We start from the raw sequence: 24,171 nt of genomic DNA, 5'->3' as shown, positions 1-24,171 counted from the left end.
AATTTGGTCTTCTGTGCCTTACCCTTGCCCACACACATTAGATTCTATAGTCTCGCTCAGATCTATTTATTTTTAGATTTATTATATATAGAGAGTATATAATCTCAGTGCAAGTGCCTTCTCAAAAAATAAATATACAGTCCAAGTATAATCAAGCCCGAAGGCTGTTCCACGCCCACACCTCAACAATAACCAATATAGTAAAAAATCGAACTCAATAATATGCCCTTCCACAAGCATTGGTACAGCCCCGTCTGTCTTTCCTGTGTAGTTTTCCCATCAATTTATTTTTGGTCATTCCACAATGTTTCAGTAATGCCTGTTATGTTAAGGTTCTCTCTCATTGCCAGGCACTCCAGTTCACTGCGGATTTGCTGCTCTCATTGGTGTATAGACCTATAATTTTTATTTTTGAGCACATAGCAGTTTTTCTTTCTTTCAAATCCTGTTAATTTTCTGGTATGTACCTCTGATCTTAACCTGTTCCTCCTCATTTCAGTAATAATTTTTGTCTGATCCTTCACTACAGATTAAAATTAATGTTGTTTTGCTGATATCTGTAGAAGATAGCTTAGTGTTCCTTGCCACCTGTCAGCTATCTTCCAAAACTTTATCAATTTTCTATGTTAGTAGTCTGGTTTGGAGTAGTCCGTTCTTTCCCTAAGGCATTCCCCAGTGTCTAATAAATTTTAACCCTTCTTTTTACAGTATCTTATCTACACACTGATATGTTGGAAGTTCCCACTGTCTGTCTAGCCTTGTGTATGAAACCAGAGCATTTCAGAGAAAGCTACTGTATAGGCCTTTAAGATTTCTTAGTAATCTAAATTGAGCTTTCAGGATCTTTCTCATACCCTAATTAACTGGTATCCATAATTATCAAGGCCACAGCCTGCTTCCATGCTCTTACTAGAAGTTCTCCTAGATCTATGGACGCATATGCCACTTTTTGAACTTGGTAGGTAAGTCACCAAACAGTAGTCATGGTTGGCACGTATCCAGCTATTAATATTTCTTAGTATAGAATCCCCATTGCCACACTTGTCTGCTTTACAAGGGTATCTCCGTTTCCTGAAGGGACCTACCTGGTGCACAAGGATTGATTCGGCTTCGCCCACCTGTGAGAAGGTGGGTCCCACCTAAAGGAGCCTGACATTTCAGTCCGTCTTGCTCCCTTCCCATGATGGGACTGGTACAGAGAGGCACTGAAAATTGACAGATTAATTTCTCTCAAAAGCAGGGCTGAACAGTCTGAAACTACTCCTCTTCATTCAATACTTTAAAGTAGAGACTTGTACCTAGACTGAATGTTTTTGTTTTCAAACACAACCGGATACAGAATTTTGGATTACCAGTTTCACATGAAAAACAAATTTAAGTCAATAATGACTTAAAACAGCCACCTATAAATTAACCCTTATTGGTTGGCAGTGTTACAAGCAAGGGTGGTTTATAAGAGTATATAATTTGCAGTTGTGCTTATGCTGTTTTGGGAGAGTTCCCCTTTTAATCTTATAAATGATAATCCCTTTAATTTGACCAGAAATAGTAATTATCTGCAGGAGTCTCCAGACTGACCTGCTGATCTTTGTGCATTCAAGAGTTAATTTAATCTTAAACCTCAGATTCCACTGCCCAGTTTGACAGTTCTTTTTTCCTCTAGTTCTAGGTTAGGACTCTTTCTTTTTTTTTTTTTTAATTTAAAGCTGCTATATGCCAAAAATCTACATTATAGCTACGTTAAGGGCTTGGCTGGACCTGACAGATCCGAGGAAAATAAGACTTATGGCTGAGATCACATACCTTGACTTACCCATTCTCCAGATATTCATAGTGTTGGAGTGGTGAATGTTCTTGTATGATGTGGGTCGCACAGCAGATTAAACTAAGGATGTGGTTTCAGTCTTCAAGCTAAATTTCTTGTCTTTTGTCAGTGTAAGCAAAACAGTTGTTTCAGTTTAGTATTTTTATTTATATTTTTTCCTGTGAAGAAAAATTGCTTTTGGAATGGATACAATGAACATACATTTTTTTAGCTATTTTCCCTAAAATATGTAGTGATTTCCATTGTGCCCGGCTACTACAAGACCGGGTAAAATACCTTGTCCCCTATTTCTAATCTCTCTTCCTGTGGAATGTGGTGGTGGTAGTTATTGTACATTTCCCCTTTCATTATTTTTTTTTCCACTGATTTTCAACATTGCGATAATTTTGGCCTTAATGCATTCAGAACGATGCTACGTGTTATAGCCTTGGATATCAAACACGCTTGTAACAGGAAGGATATTTTTTGTGAGGCGTTAACTTGCTAGTAAAAATATACCGAAAGGTGGTAACAATAGCTAGCTAAAACCAGCTACTGATAACCTTAAGTTGTTTCCAGCTGGCAAGGCTGAAAGAGACAGTAGCTTTGTTTTCTCCTCATGGCAGGTGCTCAGGTATACAGTAGTGAGCACCCATCTAAGAAAGAACCTACATGGGGAGAGAAAGCAACTCTCACTCTCGGTGTCAGAGGTGTATTAGAAGTACTCTATTGTACCTTGCTATTGGTGGTCAGTATTCACGCTGAATTACGCCGACTGGCTCTAATTCCAAGACTTCCAGCTAGGGTGCTAGAGACAATGACTGAGGCTATGTGCCAGATTTAAAGCGGAGCTCAGGCTGTAATCTGCACACCCAGCTGGGTCAGCTGGCCCAGGCTTAGAGGACCTCCAAACCCAGGTCAGGGGGTTTTCTGTGTGGACGGTGGGGAGAGTTAGGCTAAAACCCAGATTATGAGCCTGGGCAGACACACCTGAGACTTCCAACAAGGGTGCTTTAAGACTACAGTCTGTCAACTCCCCTTTCACCCTTTCAGGTGGTTTGAATGCCTCCCAGAGGACTGAGGCACACAAAACGGTGATGGGCCAGGTCTTTGGTGTAATGCAATTCAGTAGCAGCATAAGTTTTATCGTAATTTATTATTATTATTGTTAAATTGCAGCAGAGCTGTGCTCCAGAATCTAAGCTTTAACTTGGGGAGGGTGAAGGGAGGATTGTCTGGCTCTTACGATTTGTGAAGAAACCTTCAAAATGTAAACAGAGTTCAGTAACCATGCCTGCCTGGGTCTGCAAACAGCCTGAAACAGTAGGTCTGAGACTGGTACATACTACCTCATTTAGCTCAGTGGGGTGTCAGCGCTGACATCTGGGGGGCACTGGAAATGTCAACATTAATGACTTGCCCGTCTTTGCAGTGGAAACATCAAGCCTGTGTTTTATAATCTGTCTGTGTTCCCATCAGCCCTGTTCTCCTTCATGGCTCTTGGGTCCCCCATGCACCTCCCACAACATCCGCTCACACCGCTGGTGGGGGAGGGCCCCCAAGGCTGTGGAGCTCCTCTTGGCTGAGAACTGAGTCTGAAGGTAGCGTACTCTGGCGGGGGCTGTCTACGAGAAATTCCTCAGCACAGCAGCCCAAGAGCCAAAATGGTCTAATTAAAACAAGATGTGTTGAGAGCAGAGGTGGAGAATCTTATAGTAAACAAAAGCCGTAGCTCATGTAACATACCTAGCCAGAATACTTTGTGGAGCTGATCTAGGTGGGTGCATTGGACTTAATTATTTAATTACAGGGAAAATAAGAGAAAATACTGTATTGCTTTATATTATGAGCTTTTCTCCATTCTCCCAGCCGTCAGCATTATGTCTTGCTGCTCTCTCCTCCCATGTCGGTCTCCCATCCCCTCTGATATACTCTGTGCAGTGTTTCATCTTGAAAGTGCCACAGGGTGGGTTACATCCAGCATAATTGATTAAAAGATATTTGCGCAGATATTCTGCTTTATCGCTCTCTCGGATGCGACACCCGCACTCAGAGGTGTACTCTGTTTTTGTCCCACCTTAGTTAATCACCACCAGGTATTCCTATTGAAGGTTGACACATTATAGTGCCGGTCAATATTTTGCATCCTCCTCCTCTCCCTTTGGACAGGTGATCCCTTGCTGCAGGAAATTTCTTAGGGATTGCTAATTACCTTCCTTTGTGTCTGCAAGGTTTGTGCCACTCAGCAGCTCCTGGTCTGTCTTTAGCGATACAGGCTTATATAATTCCATAACTTGATCTTAACACTATTTCTACTCTCTCTATTTAACTGATGAATTCCCAGTTGTCTGGCAGGCCATCGTTGTTGGATGTGGTGATAGATCTTAGGGGCAGGGTATAGTTCCTGTCAAATGCTGCTGAGCTGAGGAATTCAAACTTCCTTCCTCACGCATTTAAAGTCACTTCTCCCCGCTTGATGCGGGGGAGAGGAGACGACTGTGTATCCCTTCTCAAGTATCAAAAGCCTCAACTACCTCCTGGGCTGTTTCCCATGCCTTCCTGAGTTCCCAAAGCCCCAGTTGTCCTCTAGCCCAGTTCTCAAAATCCTCAGCACCCCACCCCCCAGCTTCTACAATTTAAAAAGGGAGGAGGCAGTGTAAAGTAAGAAAATATTGGGAATACCTCATTGATCGGGCGGGATTGGGAGGCACAGTGGGGGCAGAGGGCCTTGGAGTGCCACATAATTCCGGAGTCCCTCCTGCATAATTACAGCGTCCCTGCCACTGAATTCACATCCCATATGCTTTGCATATGACAGGGCTTTGAGTCTAGGGAAAGATTGTGTTGCTGCTGCCTGTGTTTTGTCTGTTTTGTGGCTGAACGCAAGACTTCAGTCCCTAGGGCTGTCAGTCAGTACCTTTCACCCGCATCATAACTCACTTGACATTTGAAATGACTAAAGAAATGGCATTTAATTCTAGGCAGTGGTCCTTGCTGACTAATACTTCACTAGTTGAGCACAGTCCTTATGTGTTCCTCAAACTCTGCTAAACCAATGTACTTGTTTGAACTCTGATCATTAGCTGACTCCTTGAATCTGGAGCAATTTTTTTCCTGCTTTGGTATACCCAGGAAAGATTTTATGATGGAAACACTAGCACAGCTGTGACTCCGGAATGGTAACTCCAGCGCTGTCATGGTGGTGGTGTTTTCATGGCACAAATCTCTTCAAAACATAATGGCCAGTGAAACCCAGCTTCCTGCAGTGGTAATTGCTATATTTGTATTTTTCCTTAAATGATCTTTGTAAGAAGGGGCAGGAAAAATGACTGTGTATATTTGTTCCTAAAATAGACAAAGCTGTTAAAAATCCCTAGAGAGCCTAGAAGAGTTATGGAACAAACTTGCTAGTAAAAAATGAACCAGTTGTAATGGGGGGAGAGAGAAAAATATCTGACATTTCAGTCCTTCGCTGATCATGTTGTGATTCAGCTCTCACGCCCTTCGGGCTAAGCCAGAGAATGCAGACTTGGGACAGGAAAGAATGCCTGCTACAATAGCTCACTTTCTAGTTTACGTACAGTGATGTTTGTCCTTCCGTCATTTAGAGATTAGCCCCACACCCTGTGGGATAGGAGGTAGGCTTTGCGAGCACTGAGGCTTCTCATTGCCTTCTCAGACACTCCTTTCCCATTAGCTTAATGTGTCTGTCTGCATCAATGCTGCTGTACAGTACTTGGCAGCTTGTTTGTGGACAGGAGGGAATTACCTTGGCTTGTCTTCTTCAGACTACAGGAGTGTTTTAAGGCTAAATCCATTGATGCCTGTGAAGTGTTTAGACCATACAGTGATGAGCACCCTGGAAAAGACTAAGTAGTGGCAATGGTACGTGATGGTCAGCAGATGATACTGAGTGAAATGACCGGTGAGTATCCTGAGGAAAGGACTTGGTGATATGGTTAAAGCAGTGGGTTGGGAGTCAGGAAATCTAGGGTCTGTTCTCGACATTGTCACTATTTTCCAGTGTGACAGCCTCTGTTTCTCTCTCTTGTGAAACGAGGCTGATGCACTGTAGCAAGCAGGATGGCGCTGTGGGAATAAATCTGAGTTGTCATGAAGATGCTGTTCTCTTCTCAGTCTCTTCCCCATTCCCACCTTTTTGTCTCTTGTCACACCCTGCTCAGTCCTAGGTTTCACCATTCTCACTACCTAAGCACCTCATTCCAGTCCCAGTCTCCTTGCCCAGCCGGTCCTATCTCAGAACATAAAATACATTGGAATCAGGTTAGCATCTATGATAGGCAAAAAGCTCAGTAAATCCTTTATTCGTTTGTCACCAGGGAACACACTTTTTATTTCAGATTTTCAGAGCATCAGGTGTAGGGTTTGTTTCTTAAATAGTTTGTGCTGCTCTGCGACTTACACAGGGAGGTAGATTCTCCCTCCTTGTATACAACCATTAGACAGCAGCGACAGCCATTTGGAAATGAAACATACGTACTTTGCTTCTGTGTGCATTCTTTTTTGGACAGTAATAAAAATACACATTGGCTTCCCAAGTTTAGCATTATCCAGTAGGAGGAAATCGTGTAATATTTATCACCAACTCAGTTATGCTGGGTGATGTTAGGTTTAAATTCAGTTTCCATTAGAACATCCCTTCCCCCCACTCACCACTGAACTTGGTTGTAACTTCCTCAAATGCTTTTTTTTTTTTTTTTTTTTTTGGGCCTTAGGTTTTTCACTCTTGGACTCAGTCCAGAAGTGAACTTGGGGATGTTTGAGCAAAGTTGGTTCCGCCATTTCTGAGTTATACGAGCATGGGGGAACAAATGCCCTTTTTCCATATGTTAACTGCCGCCATCCTGTGTGTAACTAGGTCCGGAAGAGAGTCCGGTGAGCTGGAGTGGAGCAGAGTCACTGAAGGTGGGGCAGAGCAAAACTGTAGCACTTTAGTAAACTCTTTCTCTTTGATCATTTCAATTTATCTGCGGCCAGCAGAGAGACAGAAAGGAAAGGAATCTGTAAAAGGTGACACCTGTGGTGAGGAGAGGCTCATGGGGTGCCAAACGAGGGAAAGGGGCGGGAACAAAAGTTGAGGACAAGAGAAAAGAACGGTTTGAATTAGAGGAAATACAATAAAATGCTGCAACTTTTCCTGCGTTTTTATCCAGCAGCAGTGAGAGACGGTAGGCCTTGCCTCTCCTGAGTGTGAGCTCTGCAAAGGCGAAACAGAGGATCGTTCCAAAATCCTTACACAATCATTGAGACTTTATTTCTGTTTGAACTTTTCCAATAAATGTGTACACTTTTATTTTTAGCAATCATGAGGAATAAACTTCTGTATTCCCTTCATCCAACACAACCTCCTAAAAATTGAGAATAAATTATTGCTTTGTTTTGTGGATTCTGTTTCACATGATCTTCTTGACTGACTCTTTCCCAAATACATCTTTTCCCTTTCGGCATGTGAGTGTGGGATGCATCTGTTTCCATGCCTTGTCATGAGACGCACCTGGATCAGTCATTTTCTTTTCCTTTGGCTGGTGCTCCCAGTAATACTAACACCCCCAAAAAGTGCATCTGGATTGAGTCCTCTTGTGGACAGAAAGTAAAAAAAATTTCTAACAGAAAATTACTTTTTCACAGACAGCTGGAGTAATATTTAAAGACCCAGAAGTTGTTTGTACTTTTGTACAGATAAATTAAATAGGATTTCATACAATGTCATGCATTTATATTCTAGAACACCTGTCATCTCAAAGGATCCCAAATCAGTGTATCAATTTTACATACATAAAAACCTCTTCCCTTCATACTAAAAGTACAACAGCATATAACCACCAGCGTACAACAGTTTAAGACCTGAAGCTTGTAATATCCTAGCCGGTTGACTCTTCGGGGGAAATCAAGGTAGCTACAACACAGTTGCAGGGAGACAGATTAGAGGTGGATAATACCAGTCCGATTTCTGTGATGCACAAATTAGATTTTACAGATGGAAAAGTGCAATTGTTTTATTTAAAATGTTCAGGATGGCATTAGGATTTATTAACTGCCCTTATGGCAGTTATGCCTAATAGCCTAATAGGTTTGCTCAACTGTGGCATCACTCCTGCAATTAGAAAGGTAATACGGGATACAAAGACCTAGAAACCTCACATCTCTCACTAGGCTAAACATTGTTTACTTTTGGATGGTTTGGAGCAGCTCAAAGCTTTCAGCACTGACTTTGGGAGTAGATTTGCTCTGTTGCTGACTTTTTTGTTTTTTTTCTGATTATATGTCAGTCACAATATAAACTCTTTAAAAACATCTAAAAATAGCTTTAAAGCATGAAATAGAAACAAGTCTTTCAAAACCGTTACAGCAATAGGTAGGAAACGCTTAGTGCGCTGGTGTCTGTCCAAGCTTTTATAAACAAATTGGGTGACTTACTTTTTCCTCTGAGTTGTGCATGGCATAACTATTAGAATTCTTCTAATCTTTTGATCAGCACACTGAAGAGGCAGGGAGGGAGGATAAAAATGCTGCAGAAGAACCCTTACACAAGAAGCCTGTTGAATGTCGGGAGGTAAAAAAGGCTGTGTCTTCAAATTCATGAATCTGAGATTATTTTAGTGAAACTTCTTATCTGTCTCTGTGCAGGACTATTTGGGTTAGACATCTTTTAAGAGACAATGACATTTTAAATCTGATGCGTATGTACTCCACGCAGCTTCTTCCCCATTTTTAATTGTGTTTATTAATTGCAAGAGTGCCACGCGGTAACACTTAATGAAAGCATGTGGTATGGGGCACGGAACATGCTGTTTCTAACTAAAATAAAATTGCCTCTTAATCGTGAGCCAAATTTGTGAAGCCCATGAAATAATAAAACGGCTGAATTTGCTAGATTTTTGTGTGTTCATAAAAAGTACTACCAGCCCTGGAAATGGAGTACTGTTACATGCAGATAAAATGGGGGTAAATACTAATTCCTTTAAGATTTAAAAAAAAAAAAAAGTGTCTGCAGTTACACTGAAAAATGACTTCTTACAATAGATGAAGCCACACCAACTTCTCATACTGACAGTTTGCTGCCTTATAAGGTCTTGGATAAAGCAATGGAAATACATTTCCACCTTTTAAAACTTAATCTGAGATAAGCTTAAGGGCTAGTCATTTCAACTGGACTTGGACTTTAATTTTTAGTGAATAGTAATTAATGATAATACTTAGTTTCGTTTATACAATTTTAAAGGGTTTTCCAAACATCCACTAAGCCTCTGACCCGCTCTAAGTAGTTAAATATAAGGAGTACTTGGGGCACCTTAGAGACTAACCAATTTATTTGAGCATAAGCTTTCGTGAGCTACAGCTCACTTCGTCGGATGCATTCGGTGGAAAATACAGTAAATACAATACTGAATGCATCCGATGAAGTGAGCTGTAGCTCACGAAAGCTTATGCTCAAATAAATTGGTTAGTCTCTAAGGTGCCACAAGTCCTCCTTTTTCTTTTTTCGAATACAGACTAACACGGCTGCTACTCTGAAACCTGTCATTAAATATAGTTATCCCTAGTTTACTGAGGCACAGAGCGGGTAAGTGACTTGCCTATGGCCAATGAGAGAGCCAAGAATAGAACCCAGGTGTTTAAGACTCTTCGCTCCCTGCTCTAACCAGAGGAGCACACTCCTTCCTTTTTGTTTCAGTTCATTATTAAACCTTTTAAAGCAGTCTTAAAATGTTACTGCTGGGAAGGGCTTGGAAAGATTTAAAGCTCTTATGTTCCTTCCAAGAGGGTATTTGTTTCAACGTTTACTCTTTGCAGGGGGTAATGTTTTCACACTTAAGCCCATTCTCCTGTGTGTTTAAGCCCATTTTTCCCTCTCGGCTCACAATTTACTCATTTAAATATCATGTGATTTAACAGCTGCAAATAGTTTCATAATGACACTATAAACTATCTATAACAGGACAGTCAAGAGCATGTGTTTTGTTAAGTAATTTGACAAATTTAGAGTTACTGTATGTGGATTTTGGAAAAGATTGCCTGGTGTTCATTTCCTTTTGCAGATGTTCCTGGGGTGGAAGGGAATACATTTTACATTGTGATGGAGTGCAGCAGAGTTGTGTGCTGATTATTACCGTTTAGTCAAAGGCCTTGCTTGAGCTTTGAACTCATTAGATCACCCTGCTAACGGGAATCAATACGGCTGACATACATTGGGAGCCGTGGGAAGTGATGAGGTTGGTGAATCGCTAAGTGGCATTTCTTCCCCGTGCATCGGAATCAAACCAGCCCCATGGCACTCTTTGTTAAAGATGGGGTATGAATCTGTTAAAGGCTTCAGTGGAGCTAATCAAGTTTTTAAGCTTGGAGCTAAGGTTAAGCACACGCTGAAGTGTTCTGGATTGAGCCCTGAATGCATGCTGCTGAAATGTGATAGTCAATTCCATTCCTATTATGAGCTTAGCCATTGGTTAGTAAAAAACTGGACAGCTGATTTGAGTGATTTTAATATATAAAGAGAGCCTAGAGAGCAGAGTCCTGTCAGGAATATAGGGCAGATGTTAATGGGAGCTTTTCTTTTGATTTCAATGGGCTTTGGGTCAGGCCCAGAGAGAGAATGGCCCCTCCTCTGTATGCAGGAGGGTTTGGAGTGCGGTGTTGCCTTCATAATGACTTAGTGCATCATCCTGTGAACTTCTGATTCTGCTCACATCCTAGCAGGATGGTTACACTGGCGGCTGTAGTAAAACCACACAATCAGTTGTCTGGTATTTGCATGTCTGTGGCTGCAGTTGGTTGTGGTGGGCCCTGTTCTGTAAGTTTTTTTGGCGTTCGCTATAGATTCACATGTGCTATGTAATGCTGAGCTCCCAGACTGTAACTCAGTGACAGAAGTTGAAGTAAAGAATTACTCTTTGAAAATTGAGCAGAATATCCTAATAATACTAGTCTATATAATGCTTTTCATCTTTAGATCTCATGGTGCTTTACAAAGGAGCATGAGTATCAATATCTCCATTTTATGGAGGGTGAATGAAGCAAAATAAAGTGACTGGCACAAGGTCACAACAGTCAGTGGCAGAGCTAAGATTAGAACTCCGATGTCCTCAAGCTAAGTCCAGTGCAGTGGCCTGTCTACTGGATCATGTTTCCCCTTACAGTTTCTGTCATGGAGCAGGACCCCATGATACTGCTAGTATTTAAATTAATTATACACTGATGACCATAGGACCATTTGGGCTCAGAGGGACCTTTAATAAATATACTAATAAATTATATAAATAAATTGCATTCGGTCAGGACTCAGAGTATCCTTAAAATATTTCCACTAGTTGATTGTCGTGACCTTGAAGATTCGCAGTGATGCAACTGAACTGTTTCCTTTGGAAGCATGTTCCATTGCTCTCCCTGATCCTATACTTATAAAACTTTTCCTTCCATTTATGCTAATGGTTCCTTTCTGGAATTTAAACTCATCATTTTTAGTCTCTCTCTTTGATTAGCGAGAGCGATTGCCTCTCCTAATTGAGACACCAAGTACTAGTACATCAGTAGTTGCAAGCTGAACAAACAGAAGTAATGCTGTGTGCCTGTAAAACTGTAGATCCTCAGTGAAGATCATGTGTACTTTAAAAATCAGCTCTTGTTGCTGCAGTAAAGGTGGATTTCTACAATGAGGCTTCTGGTTTTAAGACTAATTTCATTTGCTTGTGGCTACAGTGCAATTCCCTGGTGAAGTACTGATTCCATTTCTTTTAACCTGCACAAATAATATTGTTAGACTCCCAATCTAACAGAGTAATGGATCAAAGTTTGTTTAATACAAGAATTTATGATACATGGATAGCACTGATGAATACATGGAAAGGTAAAAATCTCATATTTCTCTCATGGAAAAGAAATATTTGAAGGGAACCCAAGGCCTTCTGCTGTAACACAAACTGCAGTGGTTCATTTTTGTCTGTTTAACTCAGCTGAAGTTTCTGGACAGGCCTGTGAATTGCAAAGTAAAGAAAGCTGAGCAGAGTTGAAAACAATTCTGTCAGAATCATACTGAATGTGCAGGGCACACTTGATTATCCTGTGCTACATCACATGTTTGATCTGAGAGACTAAAGAGTCTACTTCCTTTCCCAAATCAGAAAAAAATTAATTGACATAATTTGCCCAGCTGTTATCAATATATCTTCTAATATTGGAAAAACTCTTTTCTCCTCTACAAATGGCTGCATTTCATTATTATGATGTACAAATTTGAAGATTTTTCTTCTAAACACAACTGCTCTTTTCTGAGAATCTGGAGTCGTGGTAAATTATGTAAAGGTGAACAAGAGGTCATCAAATAGCTGCTTTTTTATATACAATATCTAAGAACCGTAAATAACTGAGCTTATGTAATAAATGCATATATCACTTCATATTCTGCGTACTTGTGAGGTTTTTAGGGCTGGACTAGTAGAGGAAACTTGTGCATTGTTTTGGTGTGCCACACAAAATAGTAGCTCTTTAAATTTAATTATTTTAGTTGCCAAGAAATGAGCTAATAACCTAAATAAGTTCCCTAGGTCTTTCTCTAACTGGGATTTTGACGATTTGGGGGGATGGTATGTTTCTGACCAAAGCTACATGGTAATGCTGGATGTGATGGTTTTAGAAGTGTGTGCGTGTATGCACACCATTTCTATCTACAATCCCTAGAGGGGACAGGTGAGTTCTCCCACACTAGGCAGCAAAAGCATCCACATGTGGTTTTTTTTTTTCTTTTTTCTTCACAGAATCATTGGACCGGAAGGGACCTTGAGAGGTCAATCTAGTCCAGTCCCCTGCACTCAAGTCAAGGCAGGAGTAAGTATTATCTAGACCGGGGTCCCCAACGCGGTGCCTGTGGGTGCAATGGCGCCCGCCAGGGCAGTTGTGTGCGCCCACAGAACACCACGCCGCCGAAATGCTGCTGCCGAGCGCAGCCACCTGAGAACCGCCCGCTGAAATGCCGCCGAGAAGCGTTGCCATTTCTCGGCGGTGTTTCGGTGGTGAGGCTTCTTTCCGCTGCCGCTTCTCGGCAGCATTTCGGCAGCGGGGTGTTTGGCGCCCGCCACAGTCTGTTGGGAATAGGAATGTGTTGTTCCCACAGAAAGGTTGAGGATCACTGATCTAGACCATCCCTGACAGGTGTTTGTCCATCTTGCTCTTAAAAATCCCCAATGTTGGAGATTCCACCACCTCCCTAGACAATTTATTCCAGTGCTTAACCACCCTGACAGTTAAGAATTTTTTCCTAATGTCCAGCCTAAACTGTCCCTGCTGCAATTTAAACCCATTGCTTCTTGTCCTATCCTCAGATGTAAAGAACAACAATTTTTCTCCCTCCTCCTTGTAACAATCTTTTATGTACTTGAAAACTGTTATCATGTCTCCTCTGTCTTCTCTTCTCCAGACTGAAAAAATTGGGTTTGTTTAATCTTTCCTCCTAGATCATGTTTTGTAGACCATTAATCATTTTTGTTGCTCGTCTCTGGACTTTCTCCAGTTTGTCCACATCTTTCCTGAAATGTGGCGCCCAGAACTGGACACAATACTCCAGTTGAGGCCTAATAGCGCAGAGTAGAGCAGAAGAATTACTTCTCTTGTCTTGCTTACAACACTCCTGCTAATACATCCCAGAATGATGTTCGCTTTTTTTTGCAACAGCATTACACTGACTCATATTTAGCTTGTGATCCACTATGACCCCCAGATCCCTTTCCGCAGTACTTCCTAGGCAGTCATTTCCCATTTTGTATTTGTGCAACTGATTGTTCCTTCCTCGGTGGAGTACTTTGCATTTGTCCATATTGAATTTCATCCTATTTACTTAAGACCATTTCTCCAGTTTGTCCAGATCATTTTAAATTTTAATGTTGGTGCAATTTGCTGTGTTACTATGACCCATGTGATTTACTCTCAGAAATCTGTGTCTAGCACTATTGATTGTGTCTAGCCTAGAATGAGTGAGGTCACTTGAGTTGACTAACTTGAGGGAATTCTGTAGCATGGACATACCCTGTATGTGATCATGTTGCCCTCTACAAACCATAGACTAAGAAGACTTGGTTCTATTACTGCTATAGCTAACGGTTGCTACTCGAGCCCCATTTGTAGTCCCTGTTGACTATTGGAACTATAGGTTCTGTCCTGATGCTACTGTAGGCCTGGCTTGACATACGTAACTTGACACAAGTAACTTGCCTCATTTCTTAGTAGGCGTGATGTGGAAGGTGAATGAAAGGTTAAGTTGTCACAACAAGCAGTATGCAGGATCAGCAGGAACATCCTGGTATTAATAAACAAGCCTAACTGTCAGATAAAATAGAGGTCAGATTATGCATGAACAGTGCATGGGCAGAGCATGCCAAACAGGGATTGGTTCCTTCAGAATAACCAAGCCAATCCCAGGACGTGTGATGCCATGTGTAAATGTATATAAAGGAAGAGGATTTCTTTGGATGTGTGGCATGCCCCATACCCACTCTGTGCTTGAGTCTTATCAACTCAGTGTAGTTTTGCTGTATGCCAGATAGAGATACCTGAGTGACGAAATCTGGAGTCGAACTGAGTTCTTGAGAAGCTGAGTGGAAAGAGGTCTCAGAAGGCATCCCAACAGCTCCACATGTAGTTTACCTGACAACCGTGGTGGCTCTGTATGTAGCACTTTTATCCAATGCATTTCCCTTATTTTCTTTTCTAGGAACGTCCAAGAGAAACTGTTTAAAGTACTGTAACTCCCTGTTTGGGGGTGGGAGGGAGTGATGCAAAGACTCTATCTTAGAACTTTATTTGGTGGAGTTTGAATCTGCAGATTTGGATATGCTTGTGGGAAGTTTCTTTCTTGGGGATCAGAGTAGCAGCCGTGTTAGTCTGTATTCGCAAAAAGAAAAGGAGGACTTGTGGCACCTTAGAGACTATTTGTTAGTCTGTAAGGTGCCACAAGTACTCCTTTTCTTTTCTTGGGGATGAGACTTAAACCCCACAAGAAGTTGCTGGCAGCTATGGCACCTTTTAAGCTTATAGGCCAGACGATCACTGCTGAAGGTTCTTCTTACTGGCCACTAATTTTACATATACTAGACTCCTAATAAGGAAATACGTTGCGATCCTGTATGAGAATGTCCTAAATTGTTTTTTTAAAAAAAAAGACGGACTCCATGGCTCATTGAGATGTTCAGTAAATAGTGATAGGTAGAATTTACAGTTCAGACAGCTCCCAGAAGCTAAGTCTGTTTCTATTTAATTTTTCTTTTATCCATCAGTTTGAAAAACAGAGTGCTTCCAGAGATGCTTTCTCTGTTGTTCTATGGTGTATAACTGCATGTTTCTATCATGGGTCTCAATGAAAGATTTGGAAATGGAACGGTGCTGCTGCAAATTTGTCGTGCTTTGTGGGTTGGGTACTTTTAGAAAATGCTAGCTTACATCAAAAATCAAGTACCTGCTTCTGCTAAGTGATAGGAGTTTTGAGGCTAGATAGCGATCTGCACGTAAGAGGATTAATGAGGACGTGTGTGCTTCAGTTCACTGTAGCAACATTGGATGGAGTGGCTGTGTGTGGGTTTTTTGCTAACCCTGTTCAGCAATCAAGGGGAAAGTTGTTATTGGCACAGATTCAGCAAAACAATTAAGGACCTGCTTAAATCACATTGACTACAGTGGAACTTAAGCACGTGCTTAAAGCTGTGGTTAATTGCTCTCTTGATGTGAGACCTTCATCTGCTGCTGAATGAATCTGGGATTTCTGGTCTCATGGTCAAGTAAAAAAAGCAGGGTGGGGTGTGTGTGTGCCGGTCACTCTCGGGCAGGGATGTTTATGCAAAAGAAAAAGAATTGCATGCACATATCCATGGATACGGACGAGCCATGCTAGCCTGCTGATCCTGTGAGTGGAATCTGCTGCTGTTCCACCTACTTCCTGCAGCTTGTTTTTCTGCTTGATTTTAATTGGAGAACTTAGTCCTTATTTTGGGAACCGTTGCATTAGGTGTCAGTTTGCATTAACAAAAGGTTTGCACCGTTCTTACTGTTGATTTTTCAACATTAACTTCAACGTGAGTTTAACAGCATTTCCTGTCTCTTGGAAATGGTGTTGGAAAGGCCCCTCTAGGATTGTGGCCCACCATGATAAATATGTTTAGACATCAGTATAGAACTGTATCCCTAAGATGTTCTTGCAGGATCTAGAAACCTTTGCTGTATATACTGAAAACGTTAATGAGCAAGTGAGACAGCACAGGCTGCAGGTGGATTTGGACCAGTTTTTCAAAGGTATTCAGGCATCTAACTCCCACTGAAATCAAACTATGCAGCATCACTTCTACGGCTTAGAGCAATGCTACTATTCAGGCTGTATTTTCAAGCAATTTACTGATGCTATGCCTGCTCTTAAATTCACAAAAAAAAGGACAACCGTGTAGTTGGTGGGACTTCTCCACAAGGCAGGCTGCAGTACTGCTGTAGGAATGGTGCCAGGCTGACCTCAGCTGGAGTGGCTGGGAAGTGGGGCACAGCAATGATATCTGGTTCCATTTCTAATTTAACTGCTGGATTTGCTCCCCTCTTATTAAATATTGGCTGAAAGCAGAGACCCCACCTTTCAGAGAATCAGCCACACAATGGTCACATTTCCTGCTTCTAAGAAGTGAAGTGGCTATGAGGCTAAAAACAATGGGTTATAAACTGTATTTTAACCTGTGTAGTTCTTTTAGGTCAGTATTTCCCAAACGTTGGAAAGCTGAGCTTGCACACCAGGAAATAAACCAATCATGCGCCCCTCCCCCCCCATGCTTGTTGCATTTTGTTGTGCCATGTGTTATGAAGGCCCACCCATCTTAATGTGTACATCTGTTGCACCCTCAGCTGGGCTTTTGTGCTCCCTGCACTTTGGGAAATGCTGGGGTAGCGTTTCATAATATGATGCGTCCTTTTATTTCTTACATGCTTTGAGCTGCCAATGTTCGTTAGCTAAATGAGAACTGTCCTCGCTGGTATCTGAGCTAGCACCCATTGAAATGAGTGAGGCAGTTCATACATCAGAGCTATTGTTTTAGGCTCTCTGCAAAGTCAGGAAGACCTTGCTTCATCAGCTACTCACTCCACATATGGAAGATTTTCTTTGCAACTGTCATGACTAGAGTCTTACTTTTTTTAAAAATGAAAACGGAACCACTGGAAAATAATTAAGGTGTGTCTACACCTCTACTCCCCAGCTAGTGATTTGACCCATAGTTTGGGAAGCACTAGTCTGTCTAGTCCCTTGGTATTTCTTGCAAGCATACAATTAGCTGTTTAAAAAAGTCATATGTACTCACAGTGCCGCTGTGTGTGAAAAGGGAAAACAGCGCCACAGATGCTTTCTAGTGATGCTAGATTATTAAAGAGCTTCCAAAAAGGACCTGCCATAAAGTGCCCAGAATACCCCAACAGTTTGACAATCTGTGTCATCCCCTCTCCCCATCTGGCTTCTGCCGCCATCCTGGTACAAGTTAGCACTGGTCGACTCATGTAACAGTTTGTGGTTAGGATGCTTGTGATAGTCCATAAAGCTGCAGCAGTCCCATGTCACCTGAGAAACCTCTTGCACATTGGCGATCATCAGTGTGATTTTAAATCAGAAGATTTAGGGTAGAGGATATCTTTTTCTCTGGTATTTTTCCTCTCCTTTCCTTTGCTTGCAAAGGGCTCAGTTCCACCTCCATCTGAAGTCCGTGGCAAAACTCCTATTGTCCTCAGTGGTAGCATGATCTAGGCCCATAATCTGTCTCATCTCCTCCTTTCCTACCAGTGAAAAAGGAATTGTTTAGTGTCTGTCAGTAGTTACTTCCTCCCGAACATTAGTCCCACCTCCCTACCCCGGGTATTTGAAGATCCTTTTATTTTTAGCAGCACTGCTGTATGTCAGTAGTAGTTAACAAGAGCTGGCCAGGCTCTAAGGCTGAGAGGTTTTCAAAAGTGCCCAGTGAGTGAGTGGGTCAGTTTTTGGGTGCCCAACTTGAGAAACTCTGAAAGTTGGCCTGATTTTGCAGAATGTGCTGAAAATCTCAAGTCCCTTTTTTTCTTTTGAAAGTCTTGGCCAACGTTTGAGGCACTGTCAATGTTTCACTGCTTCGCAACATGTGTTCTCTCAGATCTTCTCAGTTTGCTGCTTGGGACGGTAAGAAGGCTCTTTTAGGTAGAAACTGTCTCTGGCTGTCCTAATTAAGTAGCTTAACAAAGACAAATATTCAGTCGACCATTATTTGAACTGGTTCAGCTGTCCCTCTTTATGACTCATGTCTGCCATAATGCCACAAGAAGTGAGACATCCAACTCAATTTAAAGTTTTCTAAGACTTTTAATCTGTCCTTAAACTAAAACAAACACCTTCGTTTTAAAAGCCTTGACTTTGCCCAGTAGCAACGCAACCTTGTGATTGTGCCCAATGTTTCTCCTCTGTTTTGTTCCCTATTGGTTGTCACTTAGATTAAGGTCTTCCGAGCAAGGATCCTGTGCTATTATACTGAGATGCTAGGTGTGCTTCGAAGCACTATAAAGGAACTCAGCAAAAATGTTCAATTTGGTTGGACATGCAATAGTGATTTGGGGGGTGAGGGGGGAGGCAGACATTTTGCAGTTTGTTTTGCTCTTTTTTTTTTTTTTTAATTTTTTACAGGAAAATACTAAGTATCAATAAGGTTGTGATGAGTACTCATCAATCTCCTTGCCTGACTCTGTCTCTGTCCCTGTTAGCAGGAAGATAGCATCACCCAGGCCCTGGCATTAAGAATGGTTCTTGCTTTCAATAGTCTTTCAAAGACAATGTAATTGAACTGCACAGATTTCTTGGTTAGCGGAAGGGTGCATTTAAGTAGAGAGAGTTGGATAAATTGGTATTTTCCTCAATACAACTTTTCTTTATTCTAAACCCAGATGGATTTCTCACTTGGGTAACGGACAGTAGACCGGTTACACATTCTTGGCATGTACCTGCCGGCTCGCTGTAAATATAGCTCCTTTGGGTGGGGCCAGTCCTCTGCAAAGGAATAATAATTTTATTCATCTGGTTTTTGTCAAGAATTTATTTTTGAGCCTTCTTTCTTTTTAATGTAGCCTTTCAGGATTTCTTCCTGGAATCTTGCTAGGAAGAATATTTGAACGAATGTTTCACTGTATTGCCCTCTTGAGGGGGATGGACAAAGGTGTCTTTCTTTGAGATGGTATTGCTGCCATTCTTGGTGCCAGCTGGATGAAAGAGAAGGAATGTCTGTCAAGGGAGTGTCCTCTAACGGTTAACTGCAGGGAATGGGGAGACACGATTCTTCGCTTCTGTTCTTAGCTCTGCCTGACTCAGGCCAGGTCTGCCCTGGGAAGGCAGTGGTATGTGGGTGTACTAGACTAGCAAAGCACTCCCTATGTGGCTCCATCAGCCTTCCCTAAGCAAAATAAGCTCTGCCAGCAAAAGCGCAGTTTTGCCAGTATAACTGTGTCTGCACCAGGGGTTTCGCCAGCACATGTATCTCCATCACAAATCGCACCCCCGATGGGCAACAACTCTGGCAAAAGTTTGTAGACCTGACCTCGTTGTATTCATCTCTCTGTGCCTCAGTTCCTCCCCTCCTCTGGGGCATAATACTTAAGTGCTTGGAGAGCATCAGGTGGAAATGATATCATTGCAAAGTACTATTGCTCATTTTTATGGCACCGTAGCTGAAAACTGAGGACAAGAAGGTTTTAGTCTTGATGGCAATGGGTGCTTTGTCCTTGAAACACACATGGTTCACCCAGGTGGAGTACCCTACAAGAGTTAGGGCTTTCTTCGTCTCCATTTGTCGTACAAAATACTTACGGTGTTTATGGAACTAGGCTTCTGTCGGCTGAGCTCATTGCACATGCCAGAGGCTCCTTGCATCCCTCCATTCCCCTCACAAGCTCCCTGTTTGTCCCCTCCCATCTGCTGCTATTTCAGGGATTCCTTGCAACTTCCCCCACCACTATATGTCAGGTGTGTCCCCATGTCCCCCCTTCCTTCCTTGTTCCTCCATGGCAGGGTCCATGTTTTCCCCTTCCCCCACTATTCCTTGTTTCTGTCTGGGAGATAAATTGTTCAGGGTTATCATGGTGCTCAACGCTGTAGGGGAGATGGGTAATAGGCAGGTATCCTTGATGATGGAAGGTGCTAATAGTTGCCACCAACTGGTTCTTTGATCTATAGACAGGTGAGACCTGATTTAAGCTGACGGGTCTGCTAACCCAGCGCCAAAGCTCAGTGGTATTCAGATTTTTTTCACAGAAATCAACAGGGTCCTGCCCATAGATGCCTAGAACAATCTCTAAAATAATGGACTTGATTGGAGGGGTTGTTCACAAGTTACCATATTACATCCCAACAAAGAGAAGCCATTGAGTCAGGGCCTCGCCAGCTATAGACAGCTCAAAAAGAGGGGCCTGTCTGGGACCGAACAGATACAAGTGCTGGTTCAGAAATTTGATAGGGATCAAAAACAGGAAATGGAGGGAAAAGACTTGAGGGGGATAGGAATGAGAATAAGGAGTGGGATACAAGACTGAGGTAGTGGTAGCTTTAATAAAGTTGGTGACCTCTCTCTTGTATCCCACATTATGATATATCGCAGGTCTGAGGTTTATAGATAGGGCCCTACCAAATTCATGGTCATGAAAAACGCATCACGGGCAGTGAAATCTGGTCTTTCGTGTGCTTTTACCCTAGACTATACAGATTTCACAGGGCAGACTAGCGTCTCTCAAACTGGGGGTCCTGACCCAAAAGGGAGTTGCGGGGGGTCACAAGGTGATTTTAGGTGGGGTCACGGTATTGCCACCCTTACTTCTGCGCTGCCTTCAGAGCTGGGTGGCCGAAGAGCATGGCAAGTGGCCGAAGAGCAGCGGCTGTTGGCCAGGCAGCACAGAAGGAAGGGTGGCAATACCATACCATGCCATCCTTACTTCTGCGCTGCTGCTGACGACAGCTCTTCCTTCAGAGCGGGGCTCCCGGCCAGCAGCCGCTGCTCTCCAGCTGCCCAGCTCTGTAGCTGGGCTCCCGGCCAGCAGCCGCTGCTCTCCAGCTGCCCAGCTCTGTAGCTGGGCTCACGTCTAGCAGTCGCTGCTTTCCAGCTGCCCAGCTCTGTAGGCAGCACTGCCGCTAGCCGCAGTGCAGAAATAAGGGTAGCAGTACCACAACCTCCCCTACAATAACCTTGCAACCCTCCCCTCCCCACAATTCCTTTTGGGGTCAAGACCCCTACAATTACAGCACCGTGAAATTTCAGATTTAAATAGCTGAAATCATGAAATTTATGACTTTTAAAATCCTCTGACCACACAATTGACCAAAATGGATCACAAATTTGGTAGGGCCCTACTTATAGAACCTGGGGAAAGTCCATTCTCTTCACCTGAAAGGGAAAGAACAGCACTGATAATGGGCATTTATTTGTCCTGGGGCACCCCGGCACGGTCCAGTGATAAGAGGAAGTCTACTGGTTAACTTGAATATCTGCGTACATAGATATTAGCATATGTACAAAGAATTTATACAGTGTTCCTCTACGTGTTTTTCCCTTACAGGAAAACAGAGTGCACGGAACTTGGGGAGACAACAGGAGAACACACATAAAGATGCTGCTGAAATGCATCTGAGCCATAGATTGTGGTTTGTGCCACAGGTAAACAGGTATGATTCAGCTGAGTATATTCTGCATGCTCTTAGTTAACATGTAGTTATCTGTCATGCATTACGCTCCATTAGTTAGAAGTCCTGATGCAGAGAGTCTGAATGGCCATGACTGCAGGCTGTGGCATGATTTGTTCACCATCATGGTACCTTGAGATTTCAGACCACCTCCAAGCCTACCATTGTTGTGCTGTATAGTTTATTTTATGGCTGCTGTATTTTGACCAGTCCATTCTCAGATGTCCCACTGCCATTTAGGATCTATTTTCTAACATGAGAGCAACATGGTACATTGTGCGCTTCTGTGCTTATGCACTGGTGTCAGAGTTTAGAAATTTGCTCAAAAAGCCAGTGCCCAACTGGTAGAAAATTATCTTAATTTGACAAAGCCACAGACAAACGTGGCGACGTTTCAGCTTTTGGTTAAAAATAAGGGCAATGTAAATTTAAAAATGCAGAACCATTTCCTTCTCAACAGCAAAGTAATCTTTACTGGAGGCTCTGGCTGTTATTCCAGGCCCAGCTTACATTTTTAAATGTTGCAGATTTCTGAGCATCTTGCTCTTCTAACGGGGAGTTTTCAAAACATCAAACCCCAAACTCTCAGACTAGTTCCCCTCACTTTTTGGCAAAACAAGTCAAATATCATAGAGCCATTTGTTGTTGTTGTCTGTATTAACTAATGTGATGCAAGTAAGAGCATGGTTTGTTGTTGCTCCTCTTCCCCCCTCCTTGTCTTATTGGTGTGTTTTGGTTGACATTGATGAGCAGTAACCCAAAGTGACCCAGAGAATGGAAATATCATAAAATGGGCCTGTATTATATTTTCATGGTGTTTTTTTTTTTTTCTTCTCCTGGACAACTTGTTATAAATAAGAAACAATCTACTGATTTTATTTTCAGGAATTAAACTTTTTTCTGAATGAACATCTTATGTCTTCCATTAAGTACAGTGTTTTTGCTGTGTGAGCTGGTACACACACTAAAGAAAGATGAGCTCCAATAAAGACTGAGCTTCTTGGATGACATAAGCCAATATTTTTCAAAGTTCGGGTCGCGACCCAGTACGGGGTCACGGCATGTCAGGCACTGGGTCGCTCTGGTCAGCACCGCCAACTGGGACGTTAAAAGTCCTGTCAGCGGTGCTGCCCAGCTAAGACAGGCTAGTGCCGACCTGTTTCAACACCGTGCTGTGTCCTCGAAGCAGCCAGCAGCGGGCCCGGTTTCTAGGCAGGGGGGCCACGGGGTTCCGTGCGCTGCCCCGAGCACCAGCTCTACGGAGCTGGGGGTGCAGTGCCTGTGGGTGAGAGCTGTGCGGAGCCGCTTGCGTGCCTCCGCAAAGGAGCCGGACCTGCTGCTGGCCACTTCAGGCACAGCGCGGTCCGTGGTGCCGGGACAGGCAGGAAGCCTGCCTCTGCACACCGGCTGTGCTGCTGACTGGGAGCCGCCGAAGGTAGATCCGTGCCCCAATCCCCTGCCCCAGCCCTGAGCTCCCCAACCCGGAACCCCTTCCTGCACCCAAACCCCTCATCCCTGGCCCCACCCCAGAGCCTGCACCCCCTGCCCCAGCCCTGAGCTCCCCCCAAACCTGGAGCCTCTCCTGCATCCCAAACCTCTCATCCCCATCCCCACCCCCACCACAGAGCTCTGACCCCCTTCCCCTAGCCCAGAGCCCCAAAGCCCTCTGTTGGGTTGCGGGCATCAACAATTTTCTTCAACTGGGTCCCCAGAAAAAAAAGTTTGAAAACCACTGACAGGCTGTAGGGTTGGATTTTCAAAAACACCTCTGTGACTTAGGAGCTATTGAAAGCCAATGGGACTAGTGCATTTAGGCACTTCCTGAAAATCCCATCCTTTCAAATTATCCTCTGTAAATTTAATAGAGCAGGCCACCAATTGGCAAGTGGAAAGAGTGATATCCAAACAAGAGAGACTTATAAAAGGATGGATAACAAAATGTGTTTCTTTAAAAACTGGCACATCAGGGGATCTGCATTGAGACTGTTAGTAGAAACTTCTATCGCGTAATGTTCCACGTAATCCCGAAACAACTTCCCTCTTCTAATGGACATTAGTATAGCCTCAAACTGCAGTAGTCACTTCGGTATCCAATAAATGGCTATTACGCACAGAATGCCTAGTTATCTATACTCCTCTATTTGACTAATAGTACTTGAAGGAAACAATGGGTAAGCCTTGTTGTTTTGAAGTTATTTCCTCTAATTTCACTGTAGAAAGTATGAACAAAAACATGCATAAAAGTATCTGGTAAATGATGAACGTTGTTGTTCTCCCAGGTGCTGTGTTATCTGCAAACTACTTTGTCAATGAGGGAAGAAACTGATTGGGAATTTAAAGCGCGAACTAGGTCATAATACTGTTCAACATGCGCAAAGGGATGCCGAAGGACCCAGAGATAGCTGACCTATTCTACAAAGATGATCCTGAGGAAATATTTGTGGGTTTACATGAAATTGGACATGGAAGTTTTGGAGCAGTTTACTTTGTAAGTAGATTTGTTCACCCACATTTCTCCAAAGAAACACTTGTCAGTAATAATAAAACATGGGACTTTTAGAAGTGACTCTGATACAAAGTTATGAGGACCTTACATACACTAGCTTCCTATCAGTACACCTGTGAGATGATTGTATGATAGAGACATCTCTTAATC

General features: G+C 42.8%; 1 protein-coding gene across 1 annotated transcript in view; it reads left to right on the top strand.

Annotated features, from left to right (window-relative positions):
• TAOK3 (TAO kinase 3) overlaps positions 1–24,171 on the top strand; it is a 139,257-nt gene that overhangs the window by 44,662 nt on the left and 70,424 nt on the right. The window contains exons 2-4 of the mRNA XM_074973022.1: positions 12,577–12,646; positions 21,392–21,497; positions 23,795–24,003. Of these exons, the coding sequence (XP_074829123.1) occupies positions 23,884–24,003 (120 nt within the window). The 5' untranslated portion in view covers positions 12,577–12,646; positions 21,392–21,497; positions 23,795–23,883. The remainder of the gene's footprint in view (positions 1–12,576; positions 12,647–21,391; positions 21,498–23,794; positions 24,004–24,171) is intronic.

The sequence above is a fragment of the Natator depressus genome, chromosome 15, assembly GCF_965152275.1.
Source record: "Natator depressus isolate rNatDep1 chromosome 15, rNatDep2.hap1, whole genome shotgun sequence".
Taxonomy (NCBI): Eukaryota; Metazoa; Chordata; order Testudines; family Cheloniidae; genus Natator; species Natator depressus.
This window is presented reverse-complemented; position numbering and strand designations above follow the sequence as displayed.